We start from the raw sequence: 22,491 nt of genomic DNA, 5'->3' as shown, positions 1-22,491 counted from the left end.
AGGGGGCCCTCATCCAGTGTTTGACCACCCTCAAGTAGAGGTTTTGTTTCCCAATAACTAGTTGGAATTTCCCTTGGGCAGCTTGGGCCTCTTGTCCCATCGTGGCACTCCGAGAGGAGCCCAGCTCCGTCACCTCTCCCCAGCCTGTTAGGCACTCACAGATGGCAGTAAGATCTCCTCTCCTCCCTGGTCTGAGAAAATTCCACTCTCTACCTCCTGCACCTCAGCCCTGACCATCTCAGGGGCCTCCGTGGAACCTGCTGGACTGTGGCAATGTCTGCATGGGCTGGTGAGCCCAGCCTGGCCCCAGTATGTTGATGGGTCTCACCAGTGCCGAGTGGAGGGGAGCCACCCCTGGATGTGGCTGGCTGTCTCTGCTGCAGGGATGCAAAGCTGACTCCTGCTGTAATGGGTCCCCTGGGCCCTTCTTGGCCTTTTCTGCAAGCTGTTCCTGGCCAAGTGCCTCACACCCTGTCCTGCTGCCGGGGTTATTCCATCCCCAGTGCAGGACTTTGCACTTGGCTTTTTTTGAACCTCCCAAGGTTCCTTCCAGGCTGTTTCTCCCTGATGGATGGGTTCCTCTGAATGACAGTCCTCCCTCCTGCATATCCACTGCTGCCCCACAAATTGGTATTCTTCATGAACTTGCTAAGGGTGCGTTTTTTCCCATTTCCAAGTCTTTCATGAAAACATTTAGTGGTATTGGTCCCTAGTGTGGATTCTTTTTACTGGTAATGCCTACTGCGAGGCCTGCGCAGCTGCTGAGCCTAGTAGCAGGTTCTGTGGGAGGGAAGTCGTCGCAGAGAAGGGGAAGAGTTAGAGAGTACGTCAGCGAAACGGTCCATCCCGATGGGCAGAACGTGAGGCAGGCACGGGAGGTCATGGGTGAGCAGGGAGCTCCTGCCCGGGCTCATGCACACGTGGAAAGTGCTCCCAAGGTGGAGCGGGGCTGAAGTGGCCAGCAGCAGCTGGGAGAGGCTGTCTGAGCCGGCAGGAAAGCCAAAACTCAGCCAGTATTGCAACCGGCAGGGGATGTGATGGGCAGCACGGGGGCTTCTCCAGAGCTTCACTCCAGCAGGTCGGTGCTGGCCCTCCTGGTAAGCCAGAGCCGTCCCTTGGCAGCGGTACCGGTGCACACGCGGCACCGGCAAGAGGGGCTGCGTGTCCAAGGGCTGGCTGGGCCCTGGCAGTCCCACCTCACGCTGGGACGTCCGAGAGCTGGTGGCAGAGCAGCAGACCTGGCTGGTGCGGGGTTCTGTCCTGCAGAAGGCAGCCTCCAGCCGCGCTCAGCCACCGCTTCCCCTTCCGTTAGTGCCTGTCAGGCTTGGGTGGCTCTGACGGGTCCCTTGAGGAAACCTGTTCCTCCTCACCTGTTACACGGCGCTGTTACGCCTGTTCTGTAAGCACACATCTCATGGTGATGAAAGAGCTTTTCTCATGTTGCCAGCTTCCAGCATCTCATGGTTTGGGAGTCTCCATCCTCTAATTTCTGCGTAGTCTCTGGCTGTCCCTTCTTCCATGCACAAAGAGGGTCCAGGAAACCCCGGGTGTTTACACACTGCAAAAAAGCTGTTTAAATTCTGTGCATCCATGCTGCTGTTACATTGTCTTCTCAACTCCCCACCTCATAACTCGGTCACTTGGCAGCACAGTGCCTCAATGAGAGCGTGCGCTGCAGGCGAGGACCATTATTTCCACCAAGGGGAAGCTCCAGGCCCTCAGGGGCTCCGGTGGCTCGAGGCCTCCCGTGTGCCAGATGTGGCTGCCCCAGCTGGCGGTTGGGGCTCTCTTGCGTGTCAGCGCTGTGGTTGCACTGATCTTGGAGTCCCTGGGGTCTCAGGCCCCTTCCGTGGCAGCCCCTCGCTACCTGCGGTTCGTCCGGGCCCGTTCGCTGTGCCCCACTTGTTTCAGTTGTGCCTGGGCGCTCTGCAGGTGCCCCCCAGCAGCAGGTGGGCCGGGGCAGCTCCTCCTCAGGAAGCAGCCACCAGAAGCCAGCAGTGTTTGTTTGCGGACAGCAAACCGTCACGACACGAGCAGCCTCCTGCTCGCTGGCTCTGCGTGTGGCTGTCTCCATTTGCCTGTGGAACCATTCGTGTCACACATAAACACGAGTTTCTGTCCATCCGCTCCTTACAGCTGCATCATTTATCGGTGAGAGTAAACGCGCTGCTGGGCTGCACGGAGTCAGAAAGTTTGTTTCAAGTGTGAGTCTTGTCCCAGGGGAGGTGCTGAGGGTAGCAGTGCTGTACTGCAGTCCGGTGAGCAGAGTCCTGCCAGTGGCACAGCGTTTGCTTGAGGAGTGAACTGAAGAGTATTCCTCCTCTTGTCATTGTCAAAGCCCATCTCTTCGACCACAGCCTCAAGACAGAGAAGTTGGTCTCTTCCAGATATGCTGGGTGCCTGTTAATTCACCAAAATTTGGTATTGCTCTTCTGATCTTAACAGATTATTTCAGTTTATTTTGCTTTTGGATTTCATTTTCTGTGTCTCTCAGGAGCAGTGACTCCCCTGTTCAGATGAATGATCGTGCTTCCCTCTCCTCAGTACCCCTCTCTGGCCGTCTGCCTCCCCCAGAGCCCATGATCATGACAGTCCAGGCAAAAAGAGCAAACCCGCTTGTCCTTGCTTAACGCGACTTCCGTGTTAATGAGGGCCGGAGGTGCCACCGGTCTGGGGCCTGGGGGAGGGTGTTGATGAAGCTGAAACTACAGAATACAAAAATACAGAATACAGAATACAAAATAAAGTTGAACTACAATGAAGGGCTGGGAGTGTTAGTAAGTAGTTTTCTTCTGGGCTGCAAAAGTCGTAAGGAGAGGTGGAACTTGGGTAGGTAACAGTTCCTCTGCCGACGGGGACTGGCAGGTCGGTTCTGCGTGGGATAAGAAACAGGCAGAAACACCCACTGTGCCATGTCTGTGGAGTTTGTTGTGTGAACAAAGGAAACTTGCGGGTAAAAACGAATATAAGGTTTTGCTATCGAAGTTGTGCAATTTGTTTATACTGTGGGGATACCCGGAGATCGCAGTCAAAATCCGGGCTTGTAGTCGTGGTGCTGTGTAAACGTGGGGTGTGTAACTGATGATGGAGAATGAAGCACGTAAACATCCCACAGCGATGGGTAATTCTGTTGTTACAGAGGCTGCCAGTAGGCATAACGGATAGATTCCCGCAGGGGGGGTTGTTTTTGAAGATATAAATTAGGAGATTTTCATTCACCTTGATGAAGCTGTTTTGGTAAATTACCAGAAGGCCGGGGTTTAGGATTTGAAGGAAGGATTTCAGTCGTCATTTCCAAGCGCATGGAGATGAGAAAAGATGCTTGTCGACCAGGTGAACAAATAAGGAACGGACAGGTGCTCCGTTAGTGGAACGGAGGTGTCAAGGCATGCTCTAAGACATACAGGGGGTCAGCTCTGCTGCGATGGGCTCGAGAAGGGTCAGGGGTTTAATTTTGGTGCTGGGAAACTAGAAACCAGTGGAAGAATCTGAAGAGATAGGTTTTTAGGGAGAGTGGTGAGGAAAATTGTCTTAGGAAGCTGTTTTTTTTTTTTTTTTTTTAAACTTTGGGGTAAACTGGGTGTCAGGAAGAAGAAATTCCAGAAAACAGATCTGAAAATACAGTCTTGAATGAAATACTTGGATTCACAGCTGTGTGCTGGAAAGACTTCTGGGACTCCCGAAAGGAGACAAGTGAGACATTTCAGGCTTAGTAGGAAAACAGCAGTATTATTCATGAGAAAAGTCACTAAAAATAGTGATCTTGGATTTTTGTTCTAAATCAGACATACGTCATGCTCAACATGGCATTGGAGAGGACAGGATGGGATCTGTAGGAAGGCTGCTAGAACAAAACTGGTAAAGAATCTACATAAGGATTTGACATGGTTGAAGTCATGTGAATAGATACCAAAAATTAGCGTTTGAGGGGAGAAGCGGGGCACAGAGCTTTCTTACAAAGCAGTGGAAGGCAGGAGACTGTTCATTTTCTCCATGACTCATCTGAAGGGTGATGGAAGATTATATCATTGCAGAAACCTCCAAAGTAATTTTCCTTTTAATTAAGGTTTGGTCAGTCATTTCAGAAGCGACTGAGAATGCACTAGCTTGGCTGATTTGACTGATTGGTTTGGTTGATGTTACAGATCTAGCCGTTTGCCTGGAACGCAGGCCATAGGAACGTGGGTGAAGGTGGTTGGGTTGGAAGGAGAGGTTGAGCTTGTAGGTGAAGCTGGAAGGAGAGAAGCTGAATGCGTTATTTGCAGATTGCGTACTTAGTTTACATGTGGTCAGGGAAGGGAGATAAAGCTTGCCCTCAGAAAAGGAAGTAGTCTGAAGTGTGGAACAGGGCAAGGAGGTGAGGTCCAGTGGCAGCACTGCTGGGTCATGGCAAAGTCTGAGCAATGGTTTAGGGTAAGCAGTAGTCTGACTGTAAGAATGGGAAGTGGCAGGAGAAAAACATGGTGGTAGTTACGCTACTGCTGCTCCAGGTGAGACAGCATTTATGGCTGATCTGTTGCATGGTTTCCAAAGGTATTTAGGTTTTTAGTTCCCTGGGCAGGGTATACATACTGATGCAAATTAAAATACGTCTGTATCTGTGCCTTGGGGAGATTGTGCATTGCCTGTATCTTTGATTCTAATATAAAAGGAAAGGGCTCTCCCTTATCAAAAAGCCAATACTATGCAAAGCTTCCCGAAGATCTCTTGTTTTGAATTCTGTGATATCAAACAAGGATTTTCTTTTTTTTTATTCCTTTCCCTCTAGTGGCTTAATGAAGCAAAAATTATTCAGAGACTTGTGGAACTGATCCATTCAAGCCAGGATGAGGATGTAAGTATGACAAGACTTAAGTTTTGTGTTTATGGATAGTGGGTCCCGTAAGGTTCAGAAGAACCTCTCTCTGTTTCCTTGAATGATGCCCAGGTGCCTTATAGAAGGAGGTAATGAATCACAGAATCGTAGAATCACAGAATATCCCAAGTTGGAAGGGACCCACAAGGGTCATTGAGTCCAACTCCTAAAGGAGTTGGACTCCTGATGCGATTCTTCCATCCATGAAGATCACCCTCCTAAATGAGGGATGGACACCCCGTCCCTTCATTGCAGAGTGCAATACTGAAATGATTTCTTGTATTTTTGATCTGGTTTTGACTTTAATTTTACTGCGTTTCTTAGTTCATCCTGGTGTTACATCAGTTCATCTCAGTATTTACAGTCACCAATAACTTACCTGATTTTAAGTAGGAACAAGCTATTTGAAACAGACTGTTGAAAAACTTTCTAAATTAACTGGTTCACTGTAGCATTCAGGTCTTTTTAAACCACAAGTAAGTAAACATTCAGTTAAAGTATACAAGATGCAATTCTCTGAGCTCATGAGAAAGGCATGGTGAGTATTAAATTACATGAGTGCTTTGTTGTTTGTTTGTGTTTTTTTTTTCTTTCAATAATTTTCACAAACATCCAAGCCAGCAGTTCTAGTTCTGGATTTTGGTTTGCTACGCTGTCAGCTGGGTGCTGACTGCCACCCCCGATGCTGAGCGGAAGGAACAGAAGCAGCACGTTGGTCTCTCTGGCTGCAGCTTTGTGTTAGATGGGGATGGGGCAGTTGTTAACAGATGCCTGTGAGTGCCAGCAGTCAGCAGTAACAGTATGATTCTCTCCACATACTGCAGCAAAAATTGCCCCCTCTGAGAGAATGAATGGGAAGTCACATGCCGATTTGTACGTCTTCAGCAGCACTGTCTTATGGATGAATGCTAAATTACAGCATAAGATGTTACACATACAGAAGCTAGAGACAGTCTTTGATTGATAGCCAGAATGAGACTATTAATTTACCAAAATACTACTTTAAAGCCTTTTAATACATAGTAATTAGATTGTAAAGGGTTTTATCAAGTCATTTATTTTTCCTCACGCAAAAGAAGCCTCCTGAGTAGTGAGAAGTAAGAATGAAATACTTGTATTTGAAATTTGCAAGTTGACACACTTGGTCAGAAAGTTTAAAAACAATTCTCACTTTCTGGAATCTTTGAGTTCAGGAAAACCCTCTTTATGATTTTAAAATCTGTTAATGCTTCTAATAATTCACATAAACATTATATTTAACAGATAAATAATCTAGAGCATGGTACCACTTGTACTGAAAAGTTCTTATTTAGTTAGTTTCTTGCATTCCCAGCTATGTTAAAGTTGCTCTGAGAGCCAGAATGAGCCAAGCTGAGGAGTTAGCACTGAAGTGTGCTCTTTGTCATTGTTTACAGAGGCAATCAAATGCTTCCCAGACCCTGTGTGATATCATAAGACTGAGCAGAGACCAGAGCAATCAACTCCAGGATATACCTGAGCCTGATCCACTTCTCACAGCACTGGAATCGTAAGTACTTGTCAGGGGACTGTTGCTAAACTAGTTGTTACAAATATTGTCACTTCTTGATAGCTCTGTGGAGACACAAACCATGCAGGAAATAGTCTTACACCTGGGCTTAACTCTTAACAATTATCCCAAGCATTTAATTTTGCTTCTAAGTTGTGGCGTCCCTTAACAACCTCTGTTGAGATTTCTGTTTTTCGTAGCTCTGTATGAATGCGGGAGGTCGGGGTTAATGATTCTCAAAGCTCACAGTCCAGTTCAAGGCAAGGCAACGCTAGGGAGTGCATTCAGATCTCACGGTGAATTCGGAGAAAGGTGAACTGTGACAGCAATAGTTGAGGGAAAACCCACAAAGACAAATCTTAACATTCCTGTATTCACTATATTCTTCAGTGCTGAGTGTGACTTCATGTGAAAGGCTTCAGTCCTATTTGGCCAGTCAGTGACTTTTCCTCCCCGTCAGTAAATGTATTGCACCGTACAGACAGGTTTCAGGTCGTCAAATTACTGTCCTTCCAAGTGGGGAACAAAATGCTGTGACAACAGAAAGAGCTCTCTCACCACCGTAGCTTGCATGTCACTGTGCACTTTGTTTTGTACTGGGCATTTTCAGCTTGCCTTCCAAATTTTTCTAAGTCTGCTTACGTGCTCTGAATGTCCTCTGGCATGCTATTTTTGGCTTCTGAGCCAAGTATTAGTTGAAGATTTCTTAACTTATGTAGACCTTGGGTTGTATGCACTTCTGCATAGATAAGTAGCTGCCAAGATGCTTCTTGATTCTTCTCACCAAAGATTGTCTGCTTGGCTTTTACTTAGACTGAATCATTAATCCATTTTCACTCTCCAAATTTGGTTGAACTCTAAAAGAAAGAACCCTGCACACTTTAATTGCTTCCCTAGGCCTCCCATCCATTTATTTGTGATGTTAGCGTTAGGCTGGAAATTCGAATCTCTTTTTACCATCCCAGTGGATACCTCAATACATTAGAGGTATTGCCAGCTAGTCCTTTTTCCTCAGAGCCCTGACACCTGTGACCTTCATGAGCTGTCATCAGGTCTCAGAAACATTGTGCACTGCTTTAATTAGAGGTGGCATGTCACAGTGCAGATACAGAATTGGTTTTTATCATTTTCTAACTTCTGGTTTGCAGACAAGATGTGTATGTAGAGATGTCATCTCTTATTAGGCCTGGTAGTTTGGCTGGAAAAAGCAGAAAAGCTGCTTTGGTTTGTAAGCTGTTTTGTCATGTTTGTGCATCATCTTGTATAAATTAAGTGCAGGTAGTCTGTCACTCTAAAATAATCATGGGGAGTGGAATCCTTGAACTCCACCATTTGGGAACTGTTGGTGAGTGCAGGTTGTTTTAAAGACTTAATCTAGTAATACAATGCTCCTAGTGTACAGCCTGCAAAAGAAGCGTTTGTACTATTTCATTTGTTTTTTTAAGTTACATCTGATAGAAGTGTTCTCTTGAAGAAAGGATACAGCAGTGCTTGTAGTCCCAGCTAGTGGTGCTCAGTACTTCCTTTCAGGACCTGCAGTTTTATGTCCAGGCAACTTTCCATGAAACTTTGAGGATTTTTTTATCCATCTGAAGTGGTTTAAGCTAACTTCTGTAATATTACTGAGGGAATACAGTGATGATGAACTTTCAAAGAGTATTTTTGTTAGGAGCTATTTCCCAAATAATGTCAAATGAACAGCAGGGGCATCTGTTGGGAAAGGAGCTGGAGCGTACAGGTGAAAACAGGATGGGAGTTGTGCTGCACACAAACTCGGAAAAGCCACGTTCTCTGGAGATACGTGCTGGATCTTCCATGGGCTTGAAGTATAAGCCTGCGCCACTGAGGAAATGCTTTTTATTAAATGCTTCATTTCCTTGATTGCACCTGCAGAAATACGGCAGATCAGGCCTTTTGTCCAATGGCCTGCTGTGGTTTTTTTATCGAATAAGCACAATGTTGGATTTTCAGCATAGATCGCATCCCTGATCCTGGGAGCCTTCAGCATCTCATCAAAATTGAATCCATTTTGAGCCCTTTCAGTGTTCGATGAGCCTCCAGCTTGGCTGCTTCACCTGGAAAGCCTGGGACCTTTAACGAGTGTCAGGGCTCGCAGCGGCGTCAGGGGTGGACAGCCCAGAGAACTCGGTAGTTTTCGACTTTCTCACTAGTTCAGCAGAGGGATGCGGAGCCCTGCTGTGCTCGGGGCAGAAGTTTGCTGCCCCATGGTCTTTCATGAGAGCCTCTGTGGAAGAATTTAAGCAAACTTCCCACGTTGCACAAAGAATTGTACAAAGCTGCAGTTTGAGGTTTGGTTCCTACTTCACGGGGATGGTCTTCAGCTGCTGCTTCATCTTCCTTCCCTCTCCCTCCCAGCTGGCCTCTCTTGTGTGGTTTTCTTTGTCTATGCCATGTTTTGCATGTTTTCAAGCACTACCTGTAACTTCCATGAGATAAATAAAAATGCTTTTGTACTTTCAAAGAGCGTTTCTAAAATCGTTACACCAGTTCACTATTTAGAAGAAAAAATACTCTGAACGAAAGTGACTTTTTGCACCGCTGACGTTTCTGCTGGTGGCACACAGCTGTCACACATCTCATTTCTGTCACGTATCTCATTTCATTTCTTTTCTCTGGTAATTTTTCCAGGCATTATTGGTAACCTTTTTTGATCTTTGGATAACATTTATTTATCTAGGAATCAGGAATTAATGATCAAGTATTGCTGCAAGAAGGAGCCATGATTAGGGTTACAGAATAAATACCAAATCTAGATTTTCAATAACTATTTTCGAAGCTGTCTGCAGCAGCTTGTTTCATAGATTAATTGTATGCAACAAAAGTGAATTCAGTTAATCACAGTAAAGGGTTACTTTTTCTTTACTCTGCCACTTGAGCTTGTGCTGATAGAGTGTATTTAGATGCTATTTATTAAAATAGTTGTATCTCATATATTATTCATGTATTTTTACGCTTTTATCTCATCTTATGTGTACAAATGTAAATGAGATTTTTTCAAATGTTAGGAAATAGTAAAAATTAGACCGCGAACTTGAGTAGTACTGTTTTAGCTGGATATGTGATTTAGCAACTCAAGAAGGGCACTTGCCGAGTACTGGATTTTGGAGAAATTTCATTAACATCTGCAGAATTAGCATGGGGAAAGAATCTCGGTACAGAGGTGGAAGTAGGCACTGCTCTAGTCACTAACTACAGATGAGTAACAGTGCCAGCCGAAACGTCATGTTCCTCATATCTTTTATTCATTTAACATAGCAGATAGCAGAGAGAACAACGTGTTGTTACCTTTGTGCTGATTGTTTTTCAATTCTAAGGTTGTTTTTGAGTTTCAAAATCATTTTTAAGGCTAGAAAAGAATGTCATGATTCATTTTGACTCCAGGAGTCTTCAAGACTTGGTGATCCTTCCACCTGGCCCCAAATCTGTCAGGATTTGGAAGGTATTTTATCTTGATTTAAGGGCTCAAAGAGGTTGTGAACGGATGAAAGTATTTCAAGTGGATAATAGCTAAGACTATTAAAAATGTGCATATTATTTACAGTTTTGTTGGCCTCTCTTTCCTGGATCTTACTATGCCAGTGGCAAATGATAAGGGTCAGCTTCCAATGTTTGTTTTCTTTCTTCTGGGCTTCTAGTGGATAGTTTTTAGAGTACGAGCTCATACCTTCATATTGTCTTTAATGAATTAAATTGTCCAAGTTAACACTTTGATTGTCTTCCAGTGTATAATTAAGACGTGTATTTTGTTACAGGAGAACCAGCTTTATTTGGGAGTCTGGGTGTTGGTAACTAGGTCTTACCTAGTGATGAGTAAGCAAGTTCAGAACCTAATGTAGAAGCATTCTTGTCTTTGCAAAATGGAATGTCTCTATTTTTTCGCAAAAAAAAATAAAATAAAAAGAAACCTTTTCTTTCGGAAAAAACAAAAGTGTTTTTTCTGGTGACTAAAGCAGCTGCCAAACATTTCTCATTCTAATACTGCTAATGTGTGTGTGTTGATCAACAGGCAGGAATGTGTGGAGCAACTCCTGAAGAATATGTTCGATGGAGAACAGACTGAAAATTGCATAGTGAATGGGACACAAGTTCTTCTAACGTTGCTGGAAACAAGGCGCTCTGGGTAAGTCAGCACACTTCCTTCCCTAACAAGAACAGTTTTAGGAATTCCGGTCTAGTTTTAATTTAAAAAAATGGGGGTTGGGGGGGGCGATTTTTTTGACCTAACGTGAAATGCTGTGTAGAAATGAGTACAAGAAAAGCTGGTGGGTTTTTTTTTGTTTGTTTGTTTGATGCAGTGCCTGTACTTCATGACAGCCAAAAAAGGGCACCTTGGGCTCTTTTGTGGGCTCTTCCAGTTCTCTTGCACGTGTGTAGCAGAGTTGTGTCTGTTATATCAGAGATCTTACAGCAGAATATACACAGAGTGGGGGACAATGGGATAGCATTGCCTAATCTGTGTGATAACGTATATATGGCTATGTAGTTTTAATTTTGTTTCTTAAAACTATGTCATATTTTTGTTTCTTTTTATGGAGATAGAGTAGAGGTGGAAAAAGTGGGTTCTGGGGAGGAAGAGAGACACTGGAAGTCTCACTTTTTAAAAAAGAAAATAATGAACAGTGACAAAGCTAATGGAAGATTAGGAAGAGTTTCTGAAGAGAGAAGCAGACAGGAGATGGCACTGGGCAAACAACTTGTTACTCAGAGAGTCATGTACAATTAAAACTGAAAAGTTGAGATACTGATTCTACTGTGTCTTGTGCTCGGGATCTCTGAAGATTTATGAGTTAGAGACTTAAGTGTTCCTATCTAGAACACGCCTGCCTTGCTGAAATGAAAGCATTTATTTTATTCCAATATGAGACTTTGCTGTTGGAAGGGGCTATTAATAGTTGTTATGATTTACTGCTTAGCAGTGAAGAGGTATGACTGTGAGCATAGCTACGTGTCTGCTCTAGCATTTCACTAGATAGGATGCTTGTGTACATCTTTTGGAACACTTGTGGAAAGTTTTTTATAGTTTTTAACAAGTGTTTATAGATATAAACATTTGCTGATGCATTTTACTCCTCAAATATTTGTGAAGTTTTAAAACCAGGAAGCACTTCAGTAATTTGTCTTTGTCAGCTCTGCAGACAGCTTGTTCTCTGTCTTCCCACTCATCTCATTCACGGCTTTGATTATGTGAATATCATCTTGCAAATAATATAATAATATAGTTATGTAAATATGTTCAGTAGCTGTCTGTTATTATTCTTCATATTCATAGTTGTTTTTCAAGAGAAAATAACCAACATGGACAGCGTGGCTAGAGGCCATTTTAAGATTTTGTCAAATCTTGACTGTTGTGCTTTTTGCTTTTTACAGGGTGGAAGGACTGATGGACTCATACACTCAGGGATTTGAAAGGTCTTACACTGTCAATAGCAGCATCTTACATGGTATTGAACCAAGGCTAAAAGATTTCCACCAGCTGCTGCTCAGCCCTCCCAAGGTAAGGCATCTCATCTTTCTCAGGAGCAAATTGCTGCTGACTTGGATTTCAGGGTTTCCTCTTACTTATTCGTGGGATTCCTGGGTATTAAGCTGAGACAAGCAAACTCAGCCTTATATCTTTTGAAGAAGAAATCACACTTAAGGTTCATAATTCACGTGCTTAGGAACGTAGGAATTGAAAGCCAGTGCATTGTACTTGAGGAAAACTAAGAAGCACAGAGATGTGACCGATGGTTTATGTAAGAGTGGCTAGGGAGAGAAAGAGACTGTTAGTTAGTGGATATTTTGATCTCACTCTTCAGTTCTGGAAGTACAAATCTAATAGTAGTCGCAGGACACTGTCCTCTGTGTGGGAAGATAATTTAGGTTTACCTGCAGAGAATATTTACGTAAGAAAAAGAGGTAGTTATATTTAGGCAAATCGATGTGCGTATACGCTAAAGGAAATGTTGATCTTTCTCTGATAGAAAACAGCAATCCTAACTACAATTGGTGTCTTGGAAGAGCCACTGGGGAATGCTCGTCTTCACGGATCTCGTCTAATAGCTGCTCTGCTTCACACAAACACTCCCAGTATTAATCAGGAACTATGCAGACTCAGTACCATGAATTTATTACTTGTGAGTAATACAGTATGACACTGCAAATGGTGGGGGGGAAACGACTTCAAACTGAGAGTGTTTTTACTTTCCCTTTCATCTGTTTAGTGCAAGGTAGTTTGTTTCATGTGTGCCAGTCACATTATTTCCCTAATCTGCCGAAAGAAGGAGCTTTTGTAATACAATTACAGTTGCTTAGTATGTTGAACCAAACATCTTGCTTCAAATTTATTGTTACAAGAGTTCAGTAGCGTGTATGCCAAATAGTCTGGTTATTGAGAAAGCTTGGGGACCTTGTGGAGACAGGCCTCATAATACCAAGAGCTGACTGCCATTATAAGCAGGACAGTCTTTCAGAAAATTATTTTTATACTTAAAATTATTTTGTTGATATTTTTCACTCACAGAATAGATAACATTATTTTCAGTGTTCCTGTGTTATGAGAGCCCTAGCTGTCTATGGGGGTGTTTCCATTGTGCTCAGTTCATAGGTAATTATGCATCAGAGCAGAGAACACCGAGCACATTCAGATAGATATAACTGGATCCTAAATTATTTTTAGTGTAATTGCTGATTAAACAATTACTTGCACAATGTTCTAATTATAATTTGATTGTTAAAAATGGGAATGTTTATTTAGAATGATTTTTCTGTTTGTTTCTCATTTTATTCCAGGACTTATTTTTTAAATACACATGGAATAACTTTTTGCATTTCCAAGTGGAATTGTCCATAGCAGCTATTCTCTCACACTCTGTGCAAGAGGGAAAAACAACTACTAATGACCTAGAAAGCAAAGAAGAGGTGCTGAATGGAAATGTGGCCACAGAGAACTTAGAGGCTCCAGAAAACAATACCGAGAATATCATGGTTACTCATGTAAGTCTGGTCATGTCACCTGAGAATTTTAGACTGATTGATTCGGTTTGAATATGCATTAGCAGGAAAATGATATGATGAACTGTCCGAGAGCACAGAGTTTATTTAAAAGTGTTTAGATATAACTTGGTTCTGCTGGTTCTGGTTGGAACTGTATTTGCTTTTGTAAATTTGTTTTTAGCATCCAGTTACAAGGAAACATACCACCCATCACATTTAATGGGCTTGTGAATTCCTTTTTATTTTTTTATAAAGATGCATATAAACTTTGGACAAAAAAAAAGAACCATTATAGTAACAACAACTAACTAATCACATTTTAGCTCCTCTGTTTTGGCCCTAATGATGAAAACATTTTGTTGTATTTGTAAAATGACAACAATTATTATTATTTTTGGGCTTGTGAAGCCCCAAAACAGACTGAAGATGTTTATATGTTTTGCTGTTTTCCATGGATCCTCTGAGAAAAAAAATGAGAAAGAAGAAACTTGAGCTCTTAAGAAAGATAAGTGCTGAACTTTAAGTTCTTGTTCAGTAGGAGTGAAGGAATGAGCAAAAGTAACTCTAGTTCAGTACAGGCTTCCTAAGGCATGAGTATTTCTTTGGCAAACTTTTGAAATGTTCTTCCTCTCTCTCTCTTTTTTTTTTTCTCTAGTTGTTCCAGAAATGCTGCCTAGTGCAAAGGATATTGGATGCCTGGGAAGCCAATGACAAAATACAGTAAGGGATTTTGGGTTCAGAAGGCCTTGTTCTAGGGCTGCAGATGTTGAATATTCACTTGAAATACACTTTCAGTTATTTGGATTATTTACAATTTAATGGTGTATGGATTTTAATTTTGATTATGATTTGGGATTTCAATTATTTGCATGTTAAAAAACAAATTCACCAGATAGGTGTATAATGTGAAAGCATGAATGTTTTTATTATTTATAACATTTCAACCCAAATACACAATATGCTTCTTTCTTGCTTTGTCAAGAAATGTTACATAGCATTTCAACTTTTTCTTTTTTTTTTTCTTTTCATAAGTGCATAATTTCCCTAGAGCAAGCAGCTGTGTAGAAACTGAGATGGGCAAGCTTTTTTGCCCTAGACTGCACATTTAATATTATAACTGTATAAAATGCTTAGATTTTAGATCTTTAGCATTTTTTTTAGATGCTGCCTCCCACCAGCCCCAGCTGCCCCCAGCCCCATCCAGCCTGGCCCTGAACATTTCCAGGGATTGGGCACCCCCAGCTCCTCTGGGCAGCCTGTGCCAGGGTCTCACTGCCCTTGTAGTAAATAATTTCTTCTTATATCCAATCTAAATCTCCCCTCTGTTAGTTTAAAGCCGTCCCCCTGCCCTACCCCTACCCCCCGGCACAGAGTCCCTCCCCAGCTCTCCTGCAGCCCCTTCAGGCCCTGGCAGCCCGCTGGGAGCTCTCCCCGGAGCCTTCTCTTCTCCAGGCTGAGCACCCCCAGCTCCCTCAGCCTGGCCCCACAGCAGAGGGGCTCCAGCCCCTGCAGCATCCTCGTGGCCTCCTCCGGCCTCGCTCTGACACGTCCCTGTCCTGGTGCTGGGCCCAGAGCTGAACGCAGGCTCCAGGTGGGGTCTCAGGAGAGCGGAGCAGAGGGGGACAATCCCCTCCCTGCCCTGCTGCCCACGCGGTGCTGGTGCAGCCCAGGGTACGGGTGGTTTTGGGGCTGTAGGCACACATTGCTGGCTCATGTTGAGCTTCTCATCAACCAGCACCCCCAGATCCTTCTCTAATGCTGATTTCATGCTGAATGCTGTAAAAACTAAATAATTAAAAAACAATCAAAAAACACCACCACACGGATTGAAGTGAAAATATTACCGATGCTCCTGTTTCTTAGCCCACCTGAATGTTTTGGTCCCTCCTCCTTGTTTTTAGCTCTTTATAGCTTCAAAGTTCAGTGTAGTCCCACTCTATTTTAGGCTCACTGTCAGGCCTGCAACCCCTTGGGCAGCTGATAACAAATTTTGCTGATGGTTTTATTGCACAGCTGTCATAGTGCACAGCTTTGTAGGTAGCAGAAATATCTGTGGTTCCTGCTTAAGAGTTTTCCTCATTAAATTAGATGGGAACTAGAACTCATACATATTTCATGGCAAACAGTTCCAGTCACCACACTGGAAAGAATCTTAGTGGTGAAAATTAATACTGAGCTAACAGAGAGGTATCTCAGATAGTGTCCCTTAAGAAGTTTGAGTTCATACAAAGATTATTGTATGCACTTGATGAGGAGATGGAGTCAAGCCCTGGGACCCCCAGGGTCAGAGATTCCAAGATGAGAGCTTGGGAACTAGTTCTTAAAAATCAGCAGAGAGAATGGTGGTAATCCGTTTTCCTGTTGGAACATGGAATTTCTCTTCAGGTTCTCCTGGTTTTAGGTGTTCCCTGCATTTTTGATAAAAGACTTTGTAACTACTAGAACTTGACTTCTACATATGTGTTGTGGTTTAGCCCGGCTGGCAGCCAAACACCACACAGCCGTTCGCTCACCCTCCCCCCTCCCTCTCCGGGATGGGGGAGAGAAACAGGAAAGTGAAGTCTGTGAGTTGAGATAAAGACAGTTTATTAAGACAGGGAAAAGAATAACAACAATAATAATAATAATAATAGTATTAATAGTAATAATGTGTACGAAATAAGTGATGCACAATGCAATTGCTCACCACCCGCTGACCGATGCCCAGCCTATCCCCGAGCAGCCGGTCCCCCCCCCTCCACCCCGGCTAGCCACCCCTATATATTGTTCAACATGACGTCAGATGGTATGGAATACCCCTTTGGCCAGTTTGGGTCAGCTGTCCTGGGTCTGTCCCCTCCCAGCTCCTGCTGCATCCCTAGCCTGCTCGCTAGCAGGACAGAGCGAGAAGCTGAAAAGTCCTTGGCTTGGTGTAAGCACTGCTCTACAACAATTAAAACATCAGCATGTTATCAGCGCTCTTCTCATCCTAATCCAAAACATAGCACCCTGCCAGCTACTAGGAGGAAAATTAATTCTGTCCTACCTGAAACCAGGACAATATGCCACGTAATTATTTTACTGCGGTACATTTGCCTCGGTAGTTAGAATTTAAAATAGGTAAATTCTGGTCATCAATACATATTTATAGGAAATGGCAGCTTACTGTAGCACATATTTGTTTGCCTTCTTATTCCTGTAAGTGTAGTAACCACCAAGAGTGGTATGGTTAATAGCAGTTTATGACGGTGTTGAAATAAAAGTTAATTTTACATGCTTGCTGTCTGCATTCCAGCAGTGTGTTAAGGACTGCTCAACTCAGAAAAAAAAGCTCGATTGGTCCTCCCAGAGCACACAACCTAAGACAGACACAGCATTGCTGTAGACCGCTTCTGTCACCACTTGCTTTAAATTTTTGAGAAAGCCAAGCTTGCAAGATTGCTGAAAAAACATGCATTTTTACAGAGAGAAACGAGAGTGCTGCTGTTCTCGGAAGGGCTGCGTGCCTTCACCCCGTCTGCCGGCAGGCTTTGTCCTCCGGAGCTCTCGTGGGGGTGTTTGGCACAGCCTTTAGGAGGTGCAGGGGGGATTTGCCTCTAGGTGTGCCTGTGTGCCCCTCCGCTTGCTGCACCCGCTGTCTGCAGCTGCCCCGGTGCAAGGGGGGCTCCGGGCCGAGGAGTCGGTGCTGTGGCACCGGGGCACTCGGCAGCGCCGTGTCCCTGGGCTGGGGCTGGGGCTGGGGCTGGGGCTGTCTCTTGCTGGGCTGGGGTGCAAAAGAAATGGCCGCAAGTCTGCATCCAGAAGGCTGTAGCGTAGCACTGAAAACTCATTTGCAGGTGTTAACTTTTATTCGAATAGTTCTAAACCCTGAATTCGGGGTGCAGGTTAGAGGGCTGTCGTTGGTACAGGAACTTACACACCATGACAGTTGGTATTGGGTTTGGGTACTGGGTTTTGGTGTGGGTACATGTGGACAGGAAAGACAGGTGTTTGTTTGTTTTCTTCCCAAACGGTCTAATCTCCTCACCTGCTATGTTCAGCTCCAGCATTAGGGGAAAGACCGAGATGATTTCAGTAGAAACTTCTCCTTTTCAGATGTTGAGGAGGTGATGACTGCACTTTCCAAGAGGGGCAGGGGTCATAAAGAAAACCAAAAGTTTAAAAATATTGCTGTAACTTCATGTTGTCAGAAGGAGCTGATTCTTGCTGACGGCTTTGCTGTATTCTATCTGTCAGCTGTGACTGCTACACACAAATCCCCAGAGCAAGGACAGAGAAGAATTGGCGTGAGCACAGCACACCAGCTCTAAATTAATTCCAATGTATTTAGTGCTGTCCCTCTCCCAAGGAAAAATGGAATTCCTTATTATGTGCTGGCTCTGTTAACATCTAGGAAAGAAAGCTTTGTTTTACAGCTGGAGACGTAGTTAACATTAGCTGGAAACTTCTTGTCATGCTACTCGTGAGGGTTTTATTTTATTTACTTTAATTCCAGCCCACCAATTTTATTTGTGGTTGCTTGAGTCAGCCTTGCATACACCTGTGCTACATTAAGAAATGATCATTTCTGAATAGGGCTTCAGTATCTGGTGTACTTCAATGTACGTAATGCTACAATTGAGTAATCGCGTTGTGTCTAAGAGTTTTGTCTGAGCTTATTTTCAGCACCTGCCAGTTTAAAACCAGAAATGCTGCTCTAAACATGTTACTGTGAAATTCCTTACCAGTGGTCTGCCGCTGGTGTTTACATGTTTCTTCCCAAATAGTTTGCATACTGTGGAAAGCAGAATTATTTCAGGCCGTTCGTGCTCCAATTTTTGGATTCCTTCTTTGCTATCCAGTGAAGGAGAACCAATGCTAACTCAGTGGCTTAAAGACTGCCTGGGCTTAGTGTTGGCTTCTTATGGTTTTGGTAAGGGAGAAAACGTATGGCTGCAGATTAGTCTCTTCTGTTCTCTTGAATTCATCTGCTAAATACTTCAATTGCAAGTAAAACTCTAAAGCTTTTTTAGTAGAAGGGATGTAAATTTGTACTGCAGTGTTTCCGTTATTGAAAATCATAACCAGAATATTTAACTCTGCATTCATCTTTAAAGGTACTGCATTACCTTAAAGTTTAAGCCAGTTACAGAGAGTATGCAGTGCATTCTAAACTGGATGAATAATCTCTTCCCTCTCGATACATGCAAAAATGCAGAAGGGTTCATTTCTTCTGGGTAAACTCATCCTGTGCCCTGCCTGCGTGAACAGAGAGTGCTCCTGCTGCTTCGGAGCTGCAGCATCTTTTATGTTAACCCTGCTTGTAGTAACGCTTACATATGTCAAACTACTGCAGGAGTGGGGAACTCTCGGCATTTCTAGGTTATGAAATTGGTTATGACTGTGACCATCTGGCTCTCGGTGTCTGGTTATATTGCTACTGGCTGTTCTCTCCTTTCAGGGCAGAAGGTGGAATGAGGCGAGGCAATATGGGCCACCTCACCCGGATAGCCAATGCTGTGGTACAGAACATGGAGAAGGGCCCCATGCAGACTCAGATTAGCGAGTTCATTAAAGGTATAATCTCCTTTCTCCATTGTTTTTTCCTTAATTAAATAATCCTTGCAGGCCTTTTGGAAAAGTTTTATTGCATTGTATTACATGAAGGTTCCTTTTGTAATGAAAAGGATTACTAATTAAATACCACAAATTCCCATAATTAAAAAAAATATTTAGACCAAATTCAGTTGCTCTTTGTATTTATATACTCATGTCAAAGCTGTTGGAACTTTGGTTTTGTAACCAGAGGCTGAAGGTAATCTTTTTGTGCTAAAGAATGCTTCTTTTCATGTGGGTTTTTACATAGTTCCTATGAATACTCATTTACAGCATTCTAGGGTGATGTTTATAACTGGTGTTTATATACTTCCTTATTGTTATACCTGTCTGAGAGGAGGAGAGAGACAAGAGTAAGTGATCACAGAGGCCCTACCCCTCTGCTGTGTCAGAGATATTCATGCTCTTTCCATCATATCTTCACTGGACTATTTTTCGAGAACTAATTTTATCTGAGAGTTTTGGTGTGAAAGGAAATAAGATTTTCCATCTGCATCTATTAACAGAAGCAGTGACTACAAATATGACTTGAATTTCCATTTTTGGCTTCTCATGAGCATATCAAATAGTGTAGTGACTTGGTTTGTTGTCATATCTACGTTAAAATTGATAACTTCAAAATATTTCAGTAAAGGCTGAAAGTTTCACAAGTCGTCGTTATTTCTTTCCATTGTTTTGCTGTGCTGAGTCTGGCTGGGATGAAGTTGACTGTCTTCATAGCAGCCCATACGATGCATGCATCACTTAGCTCACGCGCAGGTTTATGTGTCTGCCCAAAGACTGCCAGGTAACCAGTGGGGCTGACTCACTGGCTTTGAGCCTTTCTCTCTGAGTTGGGGTAATCTTTATGGTGACCTTTGTGTTACAGAGCTACCTGAAGACTGCAGAGGGAGATGGGAGAGTTTTGTAGAAGAGACGCTGATGGAAACAAACAGGAGGAATACAGTGGATTTGGTGAGAACAGTGATGCTGTGTATACTTCAGATAGGCCTGCTCTCTTCTGGATTTTCTTTAATAAAAAAGAAGTGATACTGCTGGTTTTTTTCTTCTTGATTATATGAAGTATGCTTTCAAGGACAGAGTGTCTGTAAACGTATACGTACATGTATACATATATACGTATTTCATAATAGTTCTTCAACTAGGAGCAGCTCTCATTTGTGTTGGTAAACTCTAAACCATGCTTCTGTGTCATTCACTGGGACAGTTTCTGCCCTCTGGGGAGTTTTGTCTTTGTGTGTTTTCGAATTAAAGTATTTGAGCTTTCTTAGTTTTCCTTTGTGCTTATTTTTTCTTCTTTCAGGTGAGCACTCACCACCTGCACTCTTCCAGTGAGGATGAAGATATTGAGAGTGCTTTTCCCAATGAACTTTCTCTCCAGCAGGTGAGTTCACAGTGTGTTCTTTGCTGTTCCCGGGGAGTTTCCTTCTCTGATTCTTCTTAAATCCTTCCTATTATAGAGCAGCTTCGTAAATTTTACTCTCACTGTGTTCAGCTCTTAAGTGTTTTTCCAGAATTGTTACTTAAATGGCAGGCTTCAATCTAGACTCCAGTTGGGAATAAATTTGGCTCAGACTGCATCCAAGTCCCAGATACATGATGTCTCTTAAATTCCTGTGAGACGCTGCATATTTTTCTCTCTTTCCTGGTTCTCGGCACAGTAGTGGGTTGAGTCATCCTGATGTAGGAGACGAACTGTGGCATAGTGGTGTAGTTCCCAGCCAACAAGGTAGTTTGCATCACCCACCTGCATTAGAATTGGAGCTGGTAGAGGGGTTCTGCTTCCTCTTGAGCTGTACAGACTTCAATTAAAGATTGGAAGAGCCGTACTAGAATGTTAGCAAGTAAAGATCATTAAACAGTAGCAGTAAGAGCAGTAAAAAGCCTCGACTTAAGGAGAAATGAAGGAAATCAAAGGGATTTAGCAAAGACATCAGGTTCCTCAAAATTTGGTGAAGGGTCATCAAATATTTGGAAGCTGCTTTTCAGGATGAAGAATTTAGGCAATCTCCTCCCCACCATTTTTGACGCTAAAAACATGAAGAACATTAACAGAAAATAGAAGATTCAACATGTTCAATCTGAAATCTACTTAAGGGTTAAAAAGAGCTGAAAAAGTTTACAGTTATTCTTTTGTCCGAATACTCCAACTGGTTACACTGATGTTACAAATGCTTTTCTTTTCCTGTGCTGATATTTATAATGCTCATTAAAAAAGGGAAATTGCATTGCTTTTGTGAAAAATTTGTCTGTTATTGTGAGAAGCGTTAATAAAAATATTGACAGGAGCTGGCAGAACTCCTCAGACAGGAACAAGGGTACTTCACATCACCTGTGGTGGAGTCATGGCAAAGTCCTGCTGAGAGGATGTGTGTGAATTTCTTAGCTGTAGCTGTAGTGGGCCAACTACAAGTATTCAGAATTATCCTCCAAATAGGAGGAGTGATCTGACAGAAATATACAATGCATAAGAGCAAGCATAAGATTCTGTTTAGAGGCAGAATCAATCCTTGTCATACATAGAGAATGAGACATGGATGAGTAGGCAAGAGTGTGACCAAAAGAATATCTGGGCAATTATCCTGCATGCAGGCTGAAGAACGGAGGACCCAAGCTGCTGTGGGAAACCAGAAATACCTTCTCGATGTCCATTATGGGTTTAAGTTGCTGCAAGGTAAATTTCATGTTCATCGGGAAAACAAACAAATGAATAAAAACCAATACAATGTTCTATGTGTAACACATAGAATAATGAAGCAAACAAATGATTTCCTAGAAAAAAAATCATAACTCTCTTTGGAAGAAGTTAAGAGCAGATCAGAGAAGCATCTGTCCAGGACTTGTAGAAGTTTGTTTGGTCTTGCTTTGAGAAAGGGGATTGGAATAGGTGATTTCTCAAAGTTCATCAGTTAACTGTTATTTTAATGCTTTCTTAGAAAACGTGTTTTCAGCCAGGTTAACTGAATATCTCTGGACAGCTATCTGACAGCTCTTTTTGGGTTCCATTGCTCAGGCCTTCTCTGAGTACCAGATCCAGCAGATGACAGCTAACTTCGTGGATCAGTTTGGCTTTAACGATGAGGAGTTTGCAGACCAGGATGATAATATAAAGTAAGTTTATAAAACTTCAAGAGGCTTATGTTGAGCATTTAAACCTCTTTGCATCTAAGCTTTCTTCTTGTGGTTCAGGTTTTAAAATGAAGCTCACTGTATACCGTCTTTGGTTTGAAACAGACAGAAGACTGATCAATGGCCCGGAAACATCTGACATTTTATTCACAGTGGCTCTTTTTATATATCTTTATAGATTTTTATAGATATTTTTTTTCTGATCTACAATGTCAGTTGTAGAACCAAGGAAAAATATTTCTTCATTTTGATGAGTAACACTTTAATAAAACATGCAATTATTACCCGGACACATTCTAGAATAAATTTAGCTGCACAAAAAGCAAAGCATTAGAGCTAACTCTAGGGAATTATACTGATATTTGCGAGTGGCATTAGGTCTTTATTGAAAGTAGGAGTAAAAGAATGG

General features: G+C 42.8%; 1 protein-coding gene across 4 annotated transcripts in view; it reads left to right on the top strand.

The window, feature by feature from the left end:
• The window catches only part of PPP6R2 (protein phosphatase 6 regulatory subunit 2), a 100,176-nt gene that overhangs the window by 55,388 nt on the left and 22,297 nt on the right, over positions 1 to 22,491 (top strand). For all 4 annotated transcript variants that reach the window (XM_040545010.1, XM_040545018.1, XM_040545027.1 and 1 more), the window contains 11 exons: positions 4,769 to 4,834; positions 6,271 to 6,383; positions 10,411 to 10,524; positions 11,772 to 11,898; positions 12,368 to 12,520; positions 13,176 to 13,379; positions 14,035 to 14,099; positions 18,799 to 18,914; positions 19,822 to 19,907; positions 20,257 to 20,337; positions 21,967 to 22,064. In XM_040545010.1, coding sequence (XP_040400944.1) covers positions 4,769 to 4,834; positions 6,271 to 6,383; positions 10,411 to 10,524; positions 11,772 to 11,898; positions 12,368 to 12,520; positions 13,176 to 13,379; positions 14,035 to 14,099; positions 18,799 to 18,914; positions 19,822 to 19,907; positions 20,257 to 20,337; positions 21,967 to 22,064 — 1,223 coding nt within the window. The remainder of the gene's footprint in view (positions 1 to 4,768; positions 4,835 to 6,270; positions 6,384 to 10,410; positions 10,525 to 11,771; positions 11,899 to 12,367; positions 12,521 to 13,175; positions 13,380 to 14,034; positions 14,100 to 18,798; positions 18,915 to 19,821; positions 19,908 to 20,256; positions 20,338 to 21,966; positions 22,065 to 22,491) is intronic.

This window comes from Cygnus olor, chromosome 1 (assembly GCF_009769625.2).
Source record: "Cygnus olor isolate bCygOlo1 chromosome 1, bCygOlo1.pri.v2, whole genome shotgun sequence".
NCBI lineage: Eukaryota > Metazoa > Chordata > Aves > Anseriformes > Anatidae > Cygnus > Cygnus olor.
Note: the sequence above shows the minus strand (reverse complement) of the source record. Positions and strands in the feature narration are given on the sequence as shown.